Source organism: Monopterus albus, unplaced genomic scaffold (assembly GCF_001952655.1).
Source record: "Monopterus albus unplaced genomic scaffold, M_albus_1.0 scaffold136.1, whole genome shotgun sequence".
Taxonomy (NCBI): domain Eukaryota; kingdom Metazoa; phylum Chordata; class Actinopteri; order Synbranchiformes; family Synbranchidae; genus Monopterus; species Monopterus albus.
In genome coordinates, this window is record NW_018128016.1 from 371,451 (window position 1) to 394,674 (window position 23,224).

The 23,224-nt window shown below is 41.9% G+C and overlaps 1 protein-coding gene across 1 annotated transcript in view; it reads left to right on the forward strand.

Moving 5' to 3' along the window:
* Positions 1 to 23,224, forward strand: part of pawr (PRKC, apoptosis, WT1, regulator) — a 66,797-nt gene that overhangs the window by 36,906 nt on the left and 6,667 nt on the right. Inside the window, exons 3-5 of the mRNA XM_020613684.1 lie at positions 10,039 to 10,167; positions 16,402 to 16,436; positions 21,193 to 21,319. Coding sequence (XP_020469340.1) covers positions 10,039 to 10,167; positions 16,402 to 16,436; positions 21,193 to 21,319 — 291 coding nt within the window. The remainder of the gene's footprint in view (positions 1 to 10,038; positions 10,168 to 16,401; positions 16,437 to 21,192; positions 21,320 to 23,224) is intronic.

Genomic DNA, 23,224 nt, shown 5'->3' on the forward strand with positions numbered 1-23,224 from the left:
TGAACACCACGTATCATTTTCCTTCCACTTCACAATTATGCGATACTTTGTGTTGGTCTATCACATAAAATCCCAATAAAATACATTTAAGTTTGTGGTTGTAATGTGACAAAATGTGGAAAAATTCAAGGGGTATAAATACTTTTGCAAGGCACTGTACATCTATGCTTCATACAGTGTCTCCATTGAAGTTGGTATTCTCCTGACCTCAAGAGGCAGTATTGAGTAACTTGCTGCTTGGCACACCAAAAGGAGGAGAAGAAGATGACAAACTAATCAGGGCTGGGGGTACTTTCTATTATAATCCACACTGGCTGACAAAATATAAAAACAGGTTCAACTGGAAAAGTCTCAGTCAACTCACAGGTCTCTGGTCTAGTCGGCTTTCAGGGGGCAGCCGTAGTGTGTACGTACATAAAATGCTAAACCATTCTCTATAAAATGTTTTGAACACTGAAATACTCTACGCAGTGTAATTACACAGAACCATTATTATTGTAAAAAAAAAAAAAAAAGGGCTGATGCCAGCTTAGCAATCAGTGGTGAAGCATTCTGTTGACGTCTGAGCATGACTGTGGATTGATTTGTATTGTAGTGTGTAGGATAGACTAGTATTTTGCTCCTATTTACTGCTGGGTCACTGTTAACCTTTTATGGGGACAGCGGTATCATCCACCAGTCTGACAATGTGTGAAAGCCATTTGCGCTGTGGTTGCTGCTGCCACGTTTGTAGCTTCCTGGATGCTGCGGTTCTGGCTGTACTTCTACCCAGCATGTCTGTGGTTCCTTTGATAGGTCTATGAAACCTGAACAGTCCCAGAGTTGTGGGAGCTGTGAATGAGCAGAAGGCCTCGGCCAAGAAAACCCAGGGTCGGCAGCCAAGAATCACGAATACCTAGCAGAAAGGCAGCAAGGACTGAATAGCACTTGGCTCTCTGACTGCCTAGTTCTCATTGGATAAACACAATCTACAGAGAGGCAGGACAGATTTCTGCTCCTCGAGTGTCACAGCTCCACAATGGCCCAAGACATCTCTTCTCTTTGTGAGGTGTACATAATGAGAAGGGGCTGCTGACACAATACCTCTCTGTCTAAATGCTGGGCTTGTGTCTCCTATGCCAAATGGACCAGTTCATGCCAGTTTGCAAGGTAGACCAAGGTGAACACACTCAAAAGACTTTGTGGGTAAAAGAGAAGAATGGCAGGCATTAAACAACCCATTTGGCAGCATTCAGTGGGCCCGGTTGCACACGTGAGGAGACGCCAGCCATTCTGAGGAGGACGTTTATGGAGAGGTGGCTCTGTTGGCCAGAGCTTAGAGTTGTGGTTTACTTTGTAGTCTGCTCATAATATCCCCACAGGATAGGCAGTTATTAACTCTGAGCTTGACAAAAAAAAACTGTCTATATCAACTCCATCCACTGGCGAAGACCATGAGATGCACTTTAAATCTACAGAAAATGCAAATAAGTGGAGGTTGAACTAAGCTTGGTGCAGCTTGTGGTTGGCGTATTAAAACATAGGCCTCCACCTTAGATAAAAACTTAAATGAGGAGGCTTCTGGAGGTGCAAGATGTCGGGCGAGAGACTGAAGTATGAAATGTGAAAGCAAATGTTGTCTCTGTGCCCTTTGCTCTGTCGGCTCCTCTGTTCTTCCTTTGTATGATTGTTAGCTGCTTGTGTGGTTTTCTAAATTTTGCCTGCTTTTGGATGATGAGATGTAAGAAGTTCTGCCACAAGTGCTGCTAGAAACATCCACAGTTTATGAAGCAGCTTGGTAGGACTGGTGGGTTTGTGCCACAGCATCATGATGGGAAGGGAAAAATGTGCATGCCAGTGCTGGGCCGAAAACAAGATTAGGGGTTAGTCAAAACACAGGGCCACTTCCCCCAACGGGGCTCCGTACGGCACACGGCAATCAGTCCGTTATTACTGCTGGTTTGCAAGAACAGGAGTCATTACTGGGATGGAGGGCTCAGGAGAGAGCACTGGGATAAATGTTCTAGCAGTCACCACCAACCTGGCCCCACCACCTCTGTCTGGCTCGAGTTACAGCCGTTCTGATCTGCGGTCAGGACGCACAGATGTTAAAACTGTAATGCATCAAAGTTCTCTGAGGGAGAAAGCAGTTATTACTCAGTGTCATGTATTAAGAGGATGAGCATCATGTCAGAATTAGTGAACAATGCTTAGCAGATAGCAACAGTATTCATCGAAATATCCTATTTAATAGGTGATGATTTAACACCAGTACACGTAGTTTAAATGTTTTTAAACCATTGGTTTCTCTTAATAACACCTTGAGAATATGTCTGTTATTCTAGACAGCCTTTCATTAATTGTCATTTGTATCTGAACACTGGAATTTAGTTAGCAGACTCTTGAAACTTGATAGTAGTTTAATCCACCACGGTGAACATTATTGACGGTATAAGGACAGATGGTTTTAACAGGTGTGCCCTGGGCTACCTCATAATCATCATGTAACTTTTATAGAATCAATGGCTGCAGGCTTGTTCATTGTAGCTAATGGATTATAACTCAAACAAGTTTTAAGTATCTGCTAATTTCATAGCACATGGGGAAAAAGGAAGCCAGTGCATGGATGAAACAACAGGAACAATCCATCAGAATTTCCAAAACACAAAAGAATAGTTTGCAAAAATAAGTGTAGCCTTTGTGATTTGTAGTTAATGAGTAACCATGTAAAAACAGACTTGTATTGCCCTTTAGATATTAAAAAGATATACAGCATGTCCCACTTTATTGAAACTGCAAGTAAAACATTCAAACGCAAGCCACAGTGAGTTTATTGCTGTATCTTGTAGATATTTTATACACAAGTTTAAAGCAATTTGCCCCAAATTTTATCTAAACTGTTTGGGAGAGAAATGAGAAATTCTAATGAAAATTTGGGGTTTGATTAACACCACCAGCACCACGTTCCACCACCTCCTCCACAAACATATCTAGCAGATCCTTTTTAACAGTTTGGGTAGGGAACCTAATACTATAATGCTGTGCAATTTAAACCCAGTCCTCCTCCTTGAACTGTTGCACAGAAAGACAAGCCACAAACTCCACAGCAAAGGACGCTTTAATCCCATAGCCCTCCACATGTGTCAGTACTTAGGCCAATCACCATTAATCATGGGTAATATTAATGATCCCAGGTGAGCGCCCACTACTGTTACATCCCTATTTATCTAGGGGTAAGGAAATGCAGCATAATTAAAAGACCTCTGCTGCAACAGGTTTAGCCCATTTGTTAGAACAAACGAATGAACTGTGGTACAAAAAGGATCAGCAATATAGTTACACACAGGAAAACGGGGAAAAAAGAAAAATGGCAAACAAACTCTATGAATCTATGGTGTAGGCAAGTGGACTAGCCCAAAGTTTACAACCAAAAGCCAGCACAACTAACAACTTACAGAGTGCCACAGCACTAACGAGGGAAGCTGCTCACACCAGACTCCTGAGAACGACGGCTCAGGATGGTCGTGATTGGTAGCTCGGAACCTCGTTGGTCTAATCAGTGGCAGCAGAGGGGGGTCGACTAGCCATCCAGCTATCATAGGACTGGTGTGTTGTGATGCTGCTGCTCCATTGCGATTAGGAATGAGTCAGGGCAACACCCCATATCGCCTCCAGACGTAACAAGAGAATGTTAAAACGCTTTTAAAAAAATGAAACCACATTTGCATTTTGTAAATGTGTCTCAAAGGTGACAGATACAAATAGATGTCGGTTTGTGTACAAAATTTAGTTGTTCAAACACCAGAAAAAAAAACCTTATTTAGATCTTTATTTTGTAGCCTGTGCTGAATTAGTTACCATGGAAACATAACATATGGTTTAGGTACATGTAGCACTTTTTTACATTTTGCAAACATTTCTTAAAATCCTGTTCTGGCAGGAATGGATGTGATGTTTTTTTATCTTTAGAGGCAGAAACAAACTCATTTGAAAAGCACAACACACTTGGCATTTTCTCTGCAGTTATGTAAAATCAAGCTGTTCAAATTCAGCCACTAGCTAAATATTTGTCAAGGATCCATGTAATTACACAATTTTCCGTGATCATGCATAATATAGGCATTTAACATAATCAGTTAACGTTCTCCATTAGCAGTGTTTTAGTTTTTCACCATCTGTCCCTTCTTTTTTCTCTTTCACTCATTAAGAGTCTCTTACCTGTAACTGTTAATTTCAGCCACCTTTAGATTTAAATGTTTTCAGTAAGTATTTCAGACCTCATCCACAGCTGAGTCTTGGTTTGAATTGCTAAGTATTGTTTTGCACCTGAGGTTGACAGGCACAGTGCTGCTGTTTTTCAGATTGATATGGTGATTCACTGAATGAATATTCAGCTGTAGAGCTCATACAGTGCCAGTGGCATTGATACAAAGGTTGGTAAACTACCCTCAGTCTTAAAGCCTGTCGGTTTGTGCAAGCAGAGGGGTTATAGCTGCAAGACCATTTTGGTTTGCATGGGGCTACAGTAAGCCTGTGTAAAGCAGATGCAGAGGGTTATTTAAGGTCTCCCACTGGTCTTTTATACACTTCACTGTGTTGTAATGTATGTTCAGGAGCTCTCGTAACCATACAGCAGGCTGACATCCACTCATGCTGCTGTTCCTGTGGAGGGTCTGCGGCCGACATGTGGCAAGAGGCCCTGGAGAGGTCGGAACGACAGTTACTGATATATGTCCCAATCATGGCTACGTCGTAGTTACTGTTCAGAACTACTTGTCAGGGCTACAGTGGTGAGACAGAAACCACTTGGAGGCAACAAGAACTGCAGTTATTGCTCTATTTCACTATAACTGAAAGACTTTTTTTTTTATTTCTGTGTGGGCGACACAGTTGTGCAGTATGGCTCAATCATATGGGAGACTTTTGTTTATTGTTTATTCTGAACAATTCAAATACAGATGCTTCATATAAACTATTTATTGCTGCAGTTTTCTGCTTATCAACCTCTTTTTGCCTGGATCTGCCCACCTGATGACCCTGTAGACTTGCCTTCACTCCTACACCCACACAGAACTTGTATTGATACTGGTGATAATATGTTAGTATTCTTTTGTTTGACAATCTTGGTAGAACAGTGTCAGTGGTTGGACAGCTGAGCGGACCCGGATCTCAGAGGTGACTGCCATTAAGACCCAGCTGGGCCAGGCGCTGCCTAACCTGAGCAAATACAATGCAGAAGCTGTGTGTCAAGCCACATATCTGCTCTTTGCCTGGGTGAGGATAGGGCTCAGGGATGCTTTGTGTAAAGGGCAGGTTAGGTCTTGAACATGGTGTTGCTTATTGTGGGGCTCTGAAGGTTTATGACAACATGGCCTGACAAGCTCCTCTTTGGGACCAAAGAATGGGTAAACATCATTTAACTCATATACTGAGCTTTTTATACGAATGCTCTCCCACATTTAATTGTGTATTATTGACTGCCAGCATACTGATGTAACACCCAGCTCTAGTTTCAGACTTCTTGCCTAGTCTGAGCAGGGGCTATTGCATTTCTGTGGAGGTTTGTGGTGGAGTGTGAAGTCCCAGTTATACAGATTGAGCCCCCCAGTAGCTCCAAATATCCTCTGTCCTTTCAACGCTGCACAAACAGGCGCAGACCTTCTACGAGCCTGGTCACAAATCACACTCTGCTTCAGTTTACTGTGGAGGTTAATAGATCAGAGAACAAGTCTGGCAAACTTGCATGTTCCAAGAACTGTTTCCCACAGATGTATTAAAGCTCTTGCAGACAGCCAGAGATCTCCGCCCGGCCCCGCTGAGCCCGACTGGCCTGCCCTCAGGCCTCAGCTCCATCTGACACATCCAGAGGAATGCTGATGCTGCTGTTTCTGGGTCAACAGTCAGAGCCAGACTCCTGTTGCTTGTTTCCTGAAAGTTGTTTTTTCTTTTTTTTCTGTCCTGAATGTTGAGGTCTGGCTTAGTGCTGATTAAGACATTGTAGTCTCACTTGGAGTAAAAGTGAGGGTCAAGCAGACCTCAAGTTCAAAGCCAAATGCAAGATTTTCATTTGATAAACACAATTTGTGTGTTTTTTGTGGCCAGTACAAGCATTGGTTCCTGAGAATGCCTTGTACACTATTTGACTCTGTCCCCAAACAACACTCTCACAGAAAACCCTGCTGTGTAATTTTGGGATTTGCAGTAAACCAAGAGAGAAGGCATCAGATTTTGCATTGTGATAAATTTAAAGATTGCGGTAATGCTTAAAAATGTACAGCGTTTTTTTGCTAAGAAATGGTACCTCCCATTTCTCGACCTTTTGCTTTTGCAAGTATCTCTTGTTGATATTTTTATTAAACAATCCTTTATTTTTTGGATAACAATGAGAACCGTTGGAAATGAAAGCTCCTCCTTGCAGGTTTAAATGTAGTACTTTTTGCCACAGTCGTGCCTTATGGAGGCGGTCAAATGATGTCTCACTCCTGCTCAAAGTTGGTGCCCATCTCCTGGACCTACACTGAGTAGTGCAGTGTGTGTAGTGTTGCGTTAATCAGCCAGCAACTCGGGAGTGGTTTGGTCCCCGCCATATTTGAGTACAGAGCTGTGCCTGTCTGTGCTGTTGTCAGGGCTGACGGACAATCCTGGTTAAAAGACAGTGGGCATTACTGTGCCAGCATTTTGCTTCTCAAATACATCATCTTAATAAAGTCACTGTGCTGCAGCAAGTGGCAGCTGATTAATATATGCAAGTCATTAAGCCTGCTGTATAAGGGTGAGCCTCCAGCACAGCCTTTGCTTGTTAGATGAGTCTGAGGGCTAAGTGGACAGGACACTGGCAGACTGATCCCCACCCTAAACATTCAGTTGATTGTCTTGTGTATTTCTGCAGATATTCATACTGTGATATACTGTAGACTGATGTAAAGGCATGTATGATGTTGATTTAAACCATATTGTTGAGCCTAGTTTGTGGCGATAACCTGCCTTTATTAAAGATCCATATATATGTAGTAGTACTGTTGAGTTTGTTTTTCTCTGAATGACAGACTGCTGTTTCACATTTAATCACAGTATTATTTCTTGTTTTGGTAAAATGATCCCATTCTCCTAAGACTGTGTAGGTACATCATCATTGTTATTCTCTAGTCTACTTGCTGAACATTCAGGTGACGTCAGCCTTTGCCAGCCCATCACTTCTTAATGTTTCTGTGTTTTTCAGTCTGTCTACTGCCAACACAAAATGTACTCGGATCATTCAGATTAACCATCAGACAGACAATCGCTTAAAAAGCAGGTCACAAAGAATCGGATGGATTCAAATAGCTGCAGCTAGGAACAGAGCGTTAGCATAGTTGACTGATCAAGTTTCCGGCCATAGCACACACTCCAGTAGGCTGTGAAGCTCTGCTCCAGATGTGGAGTCTTAAATTCTTTGTGTGCATAAGAGGGACACGGACATTAGAACAGGACAGGATACGCGTTTTACTTGTTGTAGTTAAGTAAACACTCCTGAGAGGCCCTGACACTCGGCGCTGCTGTAAACAGGAAGCAGAGATGATTTTGGAAATCCGGCTGCTTCTTTTCAGCTCACACTCTTTGACTTGGCATGTATCATCATCGCAGGTATTAATGTTGGTATGTTAGTCATGTGCATCGGCTCAAGGATACGTTTTACATTATTTACCAAAATTCTGACTCATTTCTTTGCATTTAGTAAGAAATTATGTTGTCAGTTTGATTTCCAATATTAATAATCATATGATTTACCAATACTGAAACATTTAATATATTTTGAAGTAATTTGAAAGCTCTGTTTTGGTATAAAAAATACTTCTATCATGTATAACCACTTGCATGCACCCAGTTGACCCAGTTGAACTACTGATAGTGATATTAAAGAACAGTGTTGTGTAACTTTGACACTATTTCTGCCATAGAAAACAAGCTCCCATTTATAGTAACTCTAACTTTAGTTCTGGACCCTGGCCAGTGATGAAATGTGAACACATTGTTCAAAACAGTCAAATCCAGAACATCCATCGCAGGGCTGCTCGTTCGTCCTTCTACACCTTCTCTGCTTGTTTTCATGCCCCAAAGTAAGAAATTGGCCAGAAAAATATACAGAGTCTGTTTGATTATGTCAGGAGCAAAAGCATCCCTTATATGGCTGCACACAAATCCCCCTTTCCCTTTTTTTGGAATAGAAGAAAACACACAGAAACTTGGAATAGTGGAGGCCAAACATGCTGCATCTCTGTCCAAAATAAACGTTGAGCTTTCTAATTCTACATTTCAGGCAAGGTTGTGCATAGTAGAGTGGTTAGTCACTGCATAATTCACCATGTTGACACAGACAGACTTCTGTTTAATTTCAGTTTTAAAATCCATTTACTGTTTTGTCTTAATCCTGAAACTATGCCCTGTCACAGTGGCAATAATCAGCTGTTGCACGAAAACATTTAATGTATATAGACAGTGAGAGATGAAGCACATGAGTACAATACAGTGCAAGAACTCCACAAACTATGCAAATCAAAACATCTCTGATATAAATGAAGTGATATTTATTTCTGCAGAAATTGTTCCTGTTACTGTGTGCACTCCCTGCACATCCATGACGGAGATGTAGAAAGGACCGGAGTGCACAGTTGCATCAGGAGGCAGAGGACAGTGCCGGCATTAGGCACTGAGTGAGTCAAAAAGAAAAGGAGCTGGCATTTCCCCCAAGGACGACTGATAAACCATTTGGCAGGAAAAGCCTTGCAAATGACTGCATTCCTTGTAAACCTTGTAAGGCTATTTTTACCATTAAAGGACCTGTTGAGCAAGCACCTTTTGTTCGTTCTGCAGCTTGAAACGGGAAAGACTTGTTTTCCTTGTGCCCTTGTCGGATTTTGGCCCCACACTCTGTCTCTTGTCACCATCCAGCCATCCATCCTAATGTCGAGCTCTGTTTATGCTATGCGTCTTCACTGGTCCCGACAGCTGAACTCAGTAACTCTGCGGCACCCATCACTGTAAAGCAATGCAAATAGAAGGTTGAGGCTGGGAATGTATTTCATGGTAAAGCTAAGAAACATTGCAGGTTTTCCCAGAAAATGTGTAAGATCGCTGTCTAAATAATGAAAGCTAACTCCCCGCCCCTCTGCCAGAGGGATGTTTGCTCTTGTTATGTTTGTACATGTCTTTCGCTGTCTTTTCAAGGGACGTGCCCCTCGTCAAAATCCCCTCTGACTGTCCTCAGAAGGTGAAAGGCCCCCAGACAGGCTGTCCTGCTGTTGTCTGAATAGTAGTGGGGTAGTGTTTGAGCTGCAGCTCTTCAGGGATTCCTTGAAGTGAATGAGAAGCATGTCTTAAGAGGATTAAGAGGAGGCCCTGGCTGTGTGAGCCAGAGGTCACCATCGCTGTTATGGTGGGAATGACCTCATGTGTCACCACACATCTGTCAGAATGTTTTTATGCACTGAAATTACTGCTGGCTTTTTGCAGCAGCCTGATTTGTTGCACTTTATATGCAGATTTCTCAGAATCAGAATGAGTCTGATTAGCACAGGAAGATTTCTGTTGAAGCAAGATGATTTCTAACAGAGCCCTTGGCATGACACAACTTCAGACAAGAAAGATAAACAGTAGCTGAGACTAAAGAATCTGGTCAGACCAGATGCTATACACTTAGACTAAACCAGCCAAGTTACTTAATAAATTAAATTACTGATATGTAAACACAAGTGGGCCAGTTTCACAAAAGCTATTTTAGAGCAAAGCAGTTTGCGGCTGGGCCCCGTTTCGCAAGTGGTTGTTGACAAATTTGCAAGTCTCACACAGCTCTCACATGTTTACACATAAGTATCTGCACTGATTGGTGAAATGTGGTAAAATGAGCAAGAAGAGATCATTTTTAGTTGCTAGCCACATTGTGCATATTTGGTTAAACAGACCCCAAGTCAACTGTAACCCGGTTTCTTGTGTGTAACCATAGTCTGGCGTGACTCTACTTGCTCTGCTGATCTAATGATGGTTCCTCGTTTTCTGTTTTCATCTATCCCCCTCTTGTCTCAGAGCCTGGATGAGCTGGACGATGATGATGGTGCAGGGGAGAAGGACAGGAGGGAGGAGCAGACCCTGGTTCAGGCCAACACTTTCCAGAATGAGGCCATGATAGCTGACCCCACCTCTGGCCACCTAATGGTAAGAAGATTTTTAATGAACCTATGTTTCAGCAGATAGTGCCCATGGAGTAGTGCCTGTACTTTTCATATGATATTTCCTTTCATGTTATACTCCTTTTTCCATCTTGCCTGTGATAGAATCAGATGTTGTTCTAGTTTTCCTCTGAACATTACTTGAGCTGAATATTGATACATCGCTGCAGCCAAACAGAGGCACTGTTGCTCAGAGCCGAGTTTGTTTGGAAAGCTGCAGTGATGCAAAGCCCAAAGGTGTCTCGGCATTTCATCATCACTGTGAAATCAGTTAACAGCCAAAAGAAACGGCCTAAAATGCTGTTAAAGCTGCTTGGAGAAATGGAACCTCACTGGTCTATTTGCTGTTCTCAAAGGTATTCAAACGTAGGCAGTGTGACATAATGCTGTGCTGTTTCTGGTGCTGTAGCACTGAGATTATTTCAGTTACATAATAGAAAACTAGTCTACAATGTTGATAACTGATCATTTGTTTCTCTAATGTTGCTTTTCACTTTTTTATATGTAGAAATTTAAATATCGTTGAGTTTTGACAGTTGGACAGAAGAAATTTCACCTTAAGCTCTGGAAACTTGTGAACTTAACTGCTAGTGATTAGAATCAGCTGTGGCCTCAGACATCAGCAGAAACAAAGCAGTAACAGGAACTTGGCATCGGTGGTGGTGAAGTGCTCAGATCTCTTACTTAAGGAAAAGTAGTGATTCAATAGTGCAACAAGTAAAAGTCCTGCACTCAGAATGTTACTTAAGAAAAAGTACAAAAGTATTAGCACCAAAACATACTTAAAGTACTCAAAGTAAAAGTATTTGTTTTGCAGAATGGCACATTTAACATTAATGTATATCATATCAGAATCAGCTTTATTGGCCAGGTGTGTCGGACACACGAGGAATTTGACTCTGGTACGTCGGCTTTCAGCGTGCATGTACATATCCTCAGGCAAGGGGCAAGCAAACAGTAAACCAGCATAAGGCTGTGTAATATAACAAAACAAGCAGCGTTAACAAGCAACAAACAATGCAAAATAAATAGTTTAAACAGGCAGTAAACAATGCAGACATCATATGATTTGATTATAATTACTGATGCATTATTGTGTCCATCACATTTAATGTTGCAGCTGGTATAACTAAAGTTACTTTTAACTGGCATATATGCTTATAATTTGATTTACTGCTGGGGAGTTTGAATTTTCCACCAGAGAGCAATGAAGTCTTATGATTATACTGGCATTTTTGTATTGATCTGATTCTGAAAAGTAACTAGTAACTAAAGTTATAAAATAAATATAGCGGAGTAAAAATCACAATATTTGCCTCTAAAACGTAGTGACGTCGAAGGATGAAGTAACACAAAATGAAAATACTCAAGTAAAGTACAGATGCCTCAAAATTGCACTTAAGTAAAGTACTTGAGTAAATGTACTTAGTTACTATCCGCCGCTGCTTAGCATAACTGTCTGCCTTCTAAAGTCCACACATTCGTCAGACTTTAGAAGGCAGTGTTAGGATCTGCTGTGTGTACGAGGTGTCTGGCTGTTAACGGCGTGACTCAGAGACTGTTGATATCGACAAAACGAGTCTTTTAATCTTGGCACGTAATATTGTGTTTATTTAATAAAAGTCAGCTCATGCAGAGACGTTCTGCTCTTCTTCCAGATAAGTCGAGGAGGTGTTCTGTAGAGCGAGGCTGCAAATGAATTAGTGAAAACAAAATCAAATCGGAAACACTCTGAATTTTTGTCTTATTTGATGAGGAGTTCATATTCAGTCGTGCAGCGTATGTCATTTTAGGCTCACTTCAAATAGACACAGGAATGGAGCACAGGGAGGATATGAAAAGCATCCAGCTATGTAACAATGCCTCAAACCTCCACACTGTTTGTATTTCTATAAAAATTCATCTAACTGACATGAAAATTGCCATTTGAAAGAAATAAAAAAACCAGGAATGGCTCTGCTGCTGAGTGATAACTGCTGGATGGAGCTAACAGTTGTGTTCCAGGGGGATCAGCACACTTATTTTGTTTTGGGTTGGAAATGTCTGAGGCTGTTTACGTGAAACAAGGGTTTGTGTGTGAAATATGTACGCATACACTACACTAACAGGAAGGGAGTGACAGCACATGCTGAGATGTGGCCTGGTTAAAAAATAAAGAGCCAAGGATCTGAAGATTTACCTAGACCATTCTATGCATAAACAAACAACAAGCAGTGCAGTAGAATTGGGCTTCAGGAGAGATTCTCTGTCTCTCAGAAAACGAATATGTCCAGTCAGTTCTTCTGCTGAAGCTGCTCGTACCATCACAACATGAGGGCTAACACAGACCAGATGTGGCTATGCAGAAACTAACCATTAGATGTCTCACTGTTACTCACATTAAACTGACATTCATCTCCTGCTGCGGGTCCTGTGCCACCTCGCTTATAAGGAGACGGGGGGGGGAAACTGTTGTGGGCGGATTCACTATGGAGCTGTCAGTTAGACATTTGTAAAGACAGAGCATCCCAAAAATGCGCTGTTCCTCTCAGGCTCCATTTATCAAGGGGAGACAAGTAATTGCCACGTCAGGTCCATTATAATATACAGCATCCACTCCGGCCTCTCAGCTGTTATCAAGATATGTGGACAAAAAGTCTTCAGAAAGAGGCTCAGTTCCACTTCTCCTCAGAGCTGCAGGGCTGTTAACAGAGCATTCCCCAAGCAAAACTAGCTTAACTCTTCTGTGTTAAGACCACTAAAGACCTTGGGTATGAAATGTTTTGAATTCTACGTGGCGATCTGAAGACCTGGGCAACATGCGAGTTAGTCTGGTATGTGTTTTCTGTGTATTCTCCAAGTGACAGGAGAAGGGCCTGATACGTGTAGCCAGTCACAGATGCCCTCTGTGTGCATGTGGTCCTGGTTATCAAGCCTCCCTCTGGTATGCAAGTCCAAAACCTGTTTCAGTGATCCAGCATGGAACATTCCTCAGGAGGATCTGCTTTAAAGGCGGTTCCAGATGTCCAGATTCCTCCCCGTCTCTGTGTTGCCACAGACGGTCTCCATCTAGCACATTTTAACAAGCCTCATTTGCATTTTTAATTAGCACCTTTCAGTACAGACATGATGCAAATCAACTTGTCTGAACAGGGACGTGTTCACTTCCTGAATTGCATTTTGTTGCCTCAAACAGTTCATATTCACCCCTCTGCTGATGTTAAGGTTTACTGTTATATAAACCAACTAAACCACACTAATATTCATCTTCATTTTCAAAAGGGCAAAAGGTTAAGATGACTTACTTGCAGGTTAGCCTTGTTTTCATCTTCAGCCTTTGACTTACGTTGCAGGTTGGCACTTTAGTTTGACATCTGTTTCTTCAGTCAGCATCAAAAACTCAGCTAGGTGAGGTTAGCCTCTTAATCCAAACGGCGTGTGGGAGGAAAGCAAGGCATGTCATGAGCACTATGGATACAGTGAGTACAGTTTTAGCTTGTAATTATCATTACAAACATGTTCAAGTCATAAATGCAGCAATAACCAATGGAACATTGCAAATGATTTAATGTAAACATATTCAGTAGTTGCCAGCGATGAATTTTTTTAATGTATTTATTTTTTCCCCCAGGATCCAGTGGACTTTCCAGTAGTTTATCATTGGCTTGTCTGCTTCTGAATGCCACTGATGCATTCTTATTTGAAGAGATTCTCTTTCTCTCTCAAATGTATTCAGTGCTACCAGTAAAACTGTGATCTTTCTTAGCTTTGTGGAGAGAAATAATGTGAGTGATTTGCAGTTTGGTGACTAAATTCCATGCAAAGATCACCTTTTGGTGGACTACAATAGCATTCCTTTTTTAAAAACATTGAGCTGTCAAGATATAAATCGTAGATCACATTTAGCCCTAAATGTCAAAGCAAGACATTTGAGAATGTTTTTTGATGCATTCAAAGAGGGTGGCTTGCCGTAGACAGGCACAGGTACACAAGCAGACAGAAGTACGCAGTAATCGTCTCAGGTTTTGTGATAAATTACTTGTTTTGTTGTTGACATTTGTCTCTGTGTATTGTTAGGAGCTCTGAGCTCTGCAGTGGGGCTTATGGGAGCTGTCAGCACAGCTCAAGCATGATTAAGTTGCATAGGCTTGTATTGTGTGCAGTGAAGTAGGTGTACATGAATTGCTCTGACCTTGTCTCACAGATTCATACAACAGACAGAAGTTGCACACTGCAAAGCATTGCCAATAGGTGTGTTAGAAATGTGGCAAATGAAGTCTGGGATCTCTGTCTGTAATTACCATAGGATTTCATTTTCAGTTAGTTTGCTCACTGTGGACGGTGGACTTAAAGCAAATTGGTAGTAAACATTTGTGTGGGCAGAGCGTAATCCTGGAATGCAGGTGTGACGGTGAGCCAGCTGGGCTGACTCGCAGACACAAGTTGAGTTTAGATCCTGTCCCCTCAAGCAATCCAGTCCGTTTTTCTATTTTCCAGTTTCTGTTTAATGTTCCATACATAGAAAATTTATTTTTCAACATTGAAGTAAATTGTTATAGTTCCTGTGTGGACGGCGATCCGGCTTCTGACCGTTGTGACCTTGTCTTTCATTGCTGTTTTGACTTGACAGAACACTCACTCCACTTCTCTGACCCTTGTCTGTCAGCCAGTTGACTTTGATTTGATTTTTTACCGAAATGTAAAAGCAAATACTTATTTTGTACATAGGGAGGTTTTTACTGAACACCAGCAGACTGGGTTTCCACACTGTATATTCAAAGACTCCTGTTTTATTTACATGTAAGAACATGGCTTTACAGCAGCTTTGAAGACTATATGTATTATCACTCATGTAAAATGCTTTTTAAGAGGCCCTAAACTTTCTTCATTATTCCTTCTTCTTTTTACATCCATGATTAGAAACCGCCTTATCTAACTGTTTACTTTGTGACAAAGATTTGTGTGTAGCAGATCATACAAAACAAGCTATTTGGAAAACTCTGATGGACATTTTTCTCTATTTTCTGACATTTGATAGACTGTACGATCAGTGCGTCCAGAAAGTAACTGACATATCATTCGATATTTTATAAAAAGATTTTAGTTGCCACCCTAAATGTTTCTTTAGGTTACACCTCTAAGCTACAGTAATGTGCACAGCCTAGTTCAAATTGTCTACAAGACTCCAAAAACAACCTGGCAGTGGCAGTTACAATACTTTTAAGTGCTACAGTCCTTTCAGTGTAATAGGTTCAGGGCCAGTCTGGAGCACAGTGCACCTTATGTCTGCCTTAGACGAGACAGTTTGTGGAAGGAGATTGAACATCTTGAACTGGCTTTTAAAGTGCGGGTTTGACAGCTGCACAACATCCTAGAAAATAAATCAGGCCATATAGGTAGATGCAGCATTGCGTAGTGTATGACCATGCTGCTGTGCCCTCCCACTGTCCTCCAACTTAGTAAATGTATCCAGGCCTAAGCCAGGGAAGAGATGAGGGTCGGGATTTTATCCACAAGTAATGGATGATGTGTCACTGAGGCAGAGGTTGGTGCATGCATGTTTCCCCACATCCACTAAAGTCGGGCTCAGACTGATAGATTATGTCAGAGACAAGACCCCTCAATCAAACCCAGGACCCTTCACTGCACAAGACCCTAGGAAAGAAGAGATGCGTCGTCATCTCACAGTGACTGTGACACAAACCTCATTTTTCAGAGAAGCGCTATTTTGCTGAAGGCTCTGTATGTATGTGTGTGTGTATATATATATATATACTTTTTTTTGTACTCTACACATCTAAAGAACCTTTAGATGATACAGTAATGGGAATATTGGGAAAAAAAAGATAAATATGCACCTGTGTTGCAAAATAAAATTGCCTTCAACAACTTGGGGCTATAGAACTTCTGCTGAACTATTAAAACAACAAAGCTCATTGATATATCAGCTCACAAATGTTCATACACAACCCAAAGGCTTTCTATAAATGCTGCTGCTGTGCTGATAAATTTCTTTTATCCTGTAGATGAGATTTTGTGTTATTTTTCCTCTGTGGTGAGCCAAGAGAACCCAAGGCACACAACATAACAGATGATGCCTAAACCTAAGAAATGACTACATGAAAAAGTGAAGACTTAACTGCCCTCCTTTTAAAATCTCACAAAGCTGTTTAGACCCTTTCGTTATTATTGATTTCCATGTGTGTGTGTAAAGGCATTCATTATCATCTTTTTTTTCCAGGATACCCCGAGACCTGGAAGCGGCCGTCACAAAAGGTAAGACTGATTTTATTATGCCGACACTGAGCGTGGGGTTCATCCGCCTCAGCATCACTAGTAATGTGTCAAGGGAAGGGACAGAAACTAATAAAACTGGCCTGGACAAAAATGATGGTACCTCTAGAAAGGATTGAAAATAATTTGACCACAGAGACATGTTAAACTGAAGTGTGTCCTTTAATTATCATCACAGGTGTTTTCAAACTTGTAATCAGTCAGTCTGTCTATTTAGAGGGTGAAAAGTAGTCACTGTGCTGTTTGGTATCATGGTGTGTACCATACTGAACATGGACCACAGAAAGCTAAGGAGAGAGTTGTCTCAGGAGATTAGAAAGAAAATTATAGACAAACATGTTAAAGGTAAAGGCTATAAGACCATCTCCAAGCAGCTCGATGTTCCTGTGACTACAGTGGCACATATTATTCAGAAGTTTAAGGTCCACTGTCTGAGCCACAGTGGACTTCATGGAAGACCACTGAGTAGGACTCCACTGTTGAAAGCAACTCATAAAAAAGCGAGACTGGAATTTGCATATTGACCAGCCACAAAGCTTCTGGGAGAATGTCCTTTGGACAGATGAGACAAAACTGGAACTGTTTGGCAAATCACATCAGCTCTATGTTCACAGACGCACAAATGAAGCATACAAAGAAAAGAACACTGTACCTACTGTGAAACATGGAGGAGGCTCAGTTATGTTCTGGGGCTGCTTTGCTGTATCTGGCACAGGGTGTCTTGAATCTGTGCAGGGTACAATGAAATCTCAAGACTATCGAGGCATTCTGGAGTGAAATGTGCTGCCCAGTGTCAGAAAGCTTGGTCTCAGTCACAGGTCATGGGTCCTTCAACAGGATAATGACCCAAAACACACAGCTAAAAACACCCTAGAATGGCTAAGAACAAAACATTGGACTGTTCTGAAGTGGCCTTCAATGAGCCCTGATCTAAATCCTATTGAACATCTGTGGAAAGAACTGAAACATGCAGTCTGGAGAAGGCATCCTTCAAACCTGAGACAGCTGGAGCAGTTTGCTCACGAGGAGTGGGCCAAAATATCTGTCGATAGGTGCAGAAGTTTCATTGGGAATTACAGAAATCGCTTGATTGCAGTGATTGCAACAAAATATTAAGTTAAGGGTACCTTCAGTTTTGTGTGAGCCACTTTGAATAGTTTTTTTTTAAATGCTTCTGTTACAATTCAAAGGCAGCGTCTGATTTTCATTAGTTAATTTTCAGTAAATTTTTATGTATTGTTAGTTTTGTCAGTTTCACGTCATTTCAGTGACCATTGTGAGTTTTCTCTTTCTTTAACAGAAGGGTACCAACAATTTTTCTGGATGTGTGTATTTATTTTTCCCTCAGTGCTGCTCTTTTCATGCTGTTATGGTCCAAGAAGGATGACAGTCGATGATTGTTTTGAACAGTAGTTGGTAGGACACCATCTGGACCCTGGACACTTTGTTCAAACCATCACTTTGTTGCAGTAGAAAGCGGTGGGGGGGGGGTCCAAAATAGATGGTTTGCTTTGAAAGGTTTGAAGTCTAAAATGTGTGGTTCACTTCAGTCAAGATTGCTTTGGAAGATGTTTGAAAAAACAGTTTGAAAGCCTCTTGTCAGATGCCACGCACCCTGACATCTCTTCTGGGCAAAGTTTATTGTCCTATATTTCTATACAGTTTACTGCAGAGGTTTTGGCAGAGACATACTGTAACACTGCGGTTCTATTATCTGTTTGCAATTCAATACATAGAGTCTATGTCTGGACTGTCTCTTGAAGAGAATGCATGTTTTTATTTATTGAATTAACCCTCCAAATGCAGTCTGTAGTAAACAATCAACACTACATGGTGCGGGGTCCCTTACACTCTCTGTGTCCAGCATCTATTTATTTTGCATCACTTGTGACCAAATTGAGAAGCTGTGGCCAACTCCAGCAGCCAAGTTCGGCAACTGACATTCAGTCTGGCCTTATAATTATGGCTGCTGCTCTCATCAGCTGGCACGGCTTCACTTGGATGCTCTGCAGTTCAGCAACAAATACCCTGGCAGGTGTGCTGGGTAGCACAAGATGGTTGAAAGAGCAACTTTATACATAAGTGCATCTCCCTTTCTCCCTCTTGATGGATGCCATTCAAGTGTTTTACAAAGAATCCTCAGAATATCCCAGCTCTCCACAAAACCCTGTGTATTGTCATTTAAAAAAAAATCCCTGCATGCAGCCCTTAAACTTGATGTACCATCAAATATCTGGCAGTTTCACATAGCTGAGCTTTATTTTGTACTTTTGCCTAACAGAATAACACTCGAGACACTGAACAGTTTACTAGAGTCCACTGGTAAATACAGCGTAGGTCTGTCAAGCAGCACTTTATTTCAGTAATATCCCTGCTCTTCATTATGCACTTTGTCTAATACACAGCTATTTCTAAAAGTAGAAATTTTCCTTAAAAGGATTTCACTTCACTACAAGCACCACTATCCAGTTTTATGTCTTAAAGCCGAGAGTATATTTTTGGTCCCACCTTCCTCCCCCTCAGTTTGTCACATTTTCACTGCAGCACTTGTCACTTATCATGATGAGCTGCCCACTTGTAACATGCACGTGTAATGCCAGCACTGTGCAGTCTAAAAACAGTTACAGATGATGCATGTTTTTATATTTTTGTGCTATACAGCACAATTTTACTGTTTATATGTATGTATTTCTTATTTTTCCTGCAAGAGTTCCTTCTTTGCTTGTTGGACCAGCATTGGTCGGCTATACCTGCAAGCACCCACCCATAAAAATAGCAGTTGTTATTGTGGTTATGTTTTAGAAAGAGTCATACAAGTGTTACGGTGGCTTAATGGTTTCTTTCTGTCTGAAGGAATGGCATGTGTCCAGGCTAAATAGATGGCTGAGCACTGTTTTGCTGTTTGCAGTCTAGTTTTGACTTCTTCTTCTTCCCCACTGACACTTCAGGTGGTTGTGGACACACATTGTTACACTTGTGGCAGCTCCCCGGTCTGTGCTTCTCCTTCCCACCTGCTGAGGTTTCCAAGAGCATGTGATTGGCTCAGCCCCTCTCCCCCCCAGACCTCTCCCTGCAGGGTTCTAATGGGCCGCGGTGTGATATTTAGCATCGAGGCCATGGATGTTTAGGCTTGGCTTCTGCACCTGCTGAGCACCCTAGAGTACCCGTGTGTGGGTGTCTTGTTTGTGTGTGTGTGGGCATGACCATGATGATATCTCTCTAAACAAGATGGCATGCATTGATTGAGACACACATCGCCCACAAGGCATGTCATGGTTGTGTGTTTGGCTCCCTTTAGAGGATCAAGGTGTGAAGGGATGTATTCATTGCCACACTTTGTAATCTATATATGTGTGTGCATGCACAAGCATTTTGCATGCGTGCTCACGCCAATACAGGCAGAGTAGCCTTGAAGAGTGGCAATGAAAGAGACGAATTAAACGTACTTTATGTTGGTGTGGGTGTGGAACGAAGGAGAGCATTTCAAGGAGTCCCTCTTGATCAAAAGTGATGGCTGCTGCAGTGTTTGGCTCTCTGTAAGGATGAGTGCAAATAAGCTGTTGGATCTGTAAATGTCAAGGTAGAGAGAAACACCGCTCCTGTATATGAATGAGAAATGGCACAGTAGATTGTAAAGAGAACACAAGAATGGCTGAGTTGTGTAGAATAGATGTAAAGCTTAGGTCTCTTTACTGACTGAGTGTCCTAGTATCCTTATGGTTAGGATGCATTCTGTCCCCAGTCCAGCTGGGAACCTGCATGTCATGCTCATCCTCACCTTCTCCCCATGTTTCCATCTGCCTCTACACTGTCACTAAAACATTTTCTGTGTTGTGACAGTTCGTAATCATTTTGCCCACTACTGATTCCCCACTAAATTAATCTGTTAATGGGAACATCATATTTGGCACATCCCGAAAAGAGTGCAGATGGTACAAAGGAGTTTTATTTGTCCCCTGTCTTGCCAACAGCTTTCCTCCTGTCTGTTTCAGCTGTAGAACAATGCCAACAGCCCCCTTCAGACTAGTCGGTGAAGCCTTCAGCTTCCCTAATAACTTGATTCCCAGGGAGATTTTGTAAACCTGGCACCGTCTGTTCCTACTCGGGGAGTGGGAGATGTTGTGGCACAGAGCCAACAACTCATTCCAAGTTTCCACATCAGTAATTATTGAAATAGGGTCAGAAAGAAAATTGCACATGAGTTTTCTTTCCAAGCTACAAGGAAGTGAATAAGAGATAAGGTTAATGTTCCTGTTTGAGCTGTGTGCAAAAAAAACTAAACAAAAAAAAAACTTTTTTGTAATTCTCCAGCTTAAGAAGACTGGTGCACAATTTGCCGCTGCCACTTTTGAGCCTCTTTGAAGTTGTAATATGTAAATTGTTTTTTAATCAGAAACCTTTCTTGTTCCAAAGTTGCAAACCCTTGACGGCTTCTTCTCCGTTAATGGAATACAAGGCAGAGTGGTGTTAATAATACATGCAAATACGCAGAAGATGGTCTCACCTGTTCTTTTGATGATGGATGTGTCACCCTAGTGAAGGGTAATAACGTGGGTATGATTCATACTTTCAAACAGCCTCAGTGTAAATAGACACTTTAAACAGTGGAAGTTGAACACAAATGTCACTTTTTTCCAACTTTCTCTTTCTTGTGAATAATTTGAAGTGGGGAAAAAAAAGCTTGTTCTAGTTATACAAGGTATAAAATAGTGTGTTTGTTTGTGTGTGTTTGTAACAGCTCTACAGGACCAGGATCTGAGGAGGAGGTGGGTGGGAACAGCAGACAGCGACACATCCGTCACAGCAGAGACGGAGGAGCTGCTGCACCAGGAAGTCTGGAGAAGAGGATAGAGGAGCTGGAGAAGGTACGTCTCCGACCCTCTGCCGTCTGTAACGCAGGGTTTCCAGTCACCACTGGTAACAGTTGGACCTGCTCCACCAGTGCACACACACACACACACACACACACACACACACACACACCACTTAGAGTATTTAAGTTTCAGGATCAATACCACTCATGTCTTTTCATTAACAATGGGACTTCAGCCTGGGAGTGATCAGCTTGTGTAAGGACTAGAAACAGTGTGGCTCAGTCCATAATTAAAATTCCACCTTCCGGCTCTATTAAAGCCCATCTATTAACACATTATATTTGGTGTGCTTAATAAACAATCCAACCAAAATGGAAAAACAAGCTGTAGTTTTACAGGGAGTCCTGTGCTATAACCAGCAGCACAATGTGTTAATTAGGGAGCATTACAAGTGCTGGGGGGATTATTTTTTTATTTTGAGCCAGACTAACTGTTTTCCCATTCCCAGTTTTTATCATAAGCTCAGCTAATCGCCTTCTAGCTCCATACTTAACGCACAGGCATCAGAGTAGTATCAATCTCCGCATCTAACTCAGTGTTTTAAGTCGTATTGTTCCTTTAATGGTCCTTTTTTATTATGTAGCTCATGTTTTTTGTCTACGATGACTTTCCCGCATTATCAGCCTTAGAACATACACACATTTTTATTTTCACTGATGAAAAGATGAGTAAATACAGGCATCTGCTCTGACACTGAGCTGGTTCCTATCATGGTCCAGATTACTCAGAATACTCTGAATGTTGGCAGGTGTTGTCACCCTCCTGCTCTGAAGAGGTTTGTGCTGCTGTTCTTGAGAGTTGGAGCCAGTCTGGAACAGAGCTCAAGAGCCTGTCATTATCAGTCAGCCTCGATGTTTCCTGGAATATCTTGCTGATTGTGTTTTAAGGAATTTACAAGTCCAAGCCACAAAACATTGAAATGATATGCAAAATCTAAATTAAAACAGAAAATAGTGATGTGTAAATCATCTGTGTCCTGTATTACATTGAAAACAATACAGCAGCACATTATTTGATGTGACACCTCATCAAATTTCTTTGTTCAAAATAAACACTCACTTCAGTCCTGATGCCTGCAACACATTCCAAACAAAAGAAGGGGCTGAGGACACCAAGTGATTTAGTGTGTCAGGTGTCCTTTTGTCCCATTCTTCCTGCAAACAAGTTGTTGTTGATGCAATTTACGTTTCAAACTGAGCCAGACATTCTCTGTTGGGGACAGGTCAGGGCTGCAGGCAGGTCAGTCCAACACTCGCCCCCTTTCCCTCCACAGCCAGGCCTTGGTGATGTGCAGTATGAGGTTTGCATTGTCTTGTTGACATAATCATGGGTGTCCCTGGGACAGATGTCATCTTGAAGGCAGCACATGTTGCTCCAACATCTCTTTGTATTGTTCAGCATTAATGGAGCCATCACAGAAGTGTGAGTGACCTTTGCCCTGGGCACTGACACAACCCCAGACCATGACAGACCCTGGCTTTTGGACTGGTTGCTGCTAACAGTCTGGATGGTCCTTTTTGTCTTTGGTCCAGAGCACATGGCGTCCATTCCTTCCAAAACAGACCTGAAACACTGATTGGTCTGACCACAGTGCACGTTTCCACTGTGTGATGGTCCATCCCAGATGGCTCTGAACCCAGAGCAGTCGACTGCTGGACACTGTTGACACAGGGCTTCTTTTTGGCACAGCACAGTTTTAAGCAGCATTTATGGATGTAACTACGTATTGACTCAGGTGAGCCAGAGTCATCCTGAGCCCATGTGGTTATATCACTTATAGCAGAGAGACGATCCTTGATGCTGTGCCGTCTGAGGGATCGGAGAGCTCGGTCATCCAGCTGAGGCTCGGCCCTCGGCCTTCACACACTGAAATCCCTCCAGATTCCTTGAATCTTC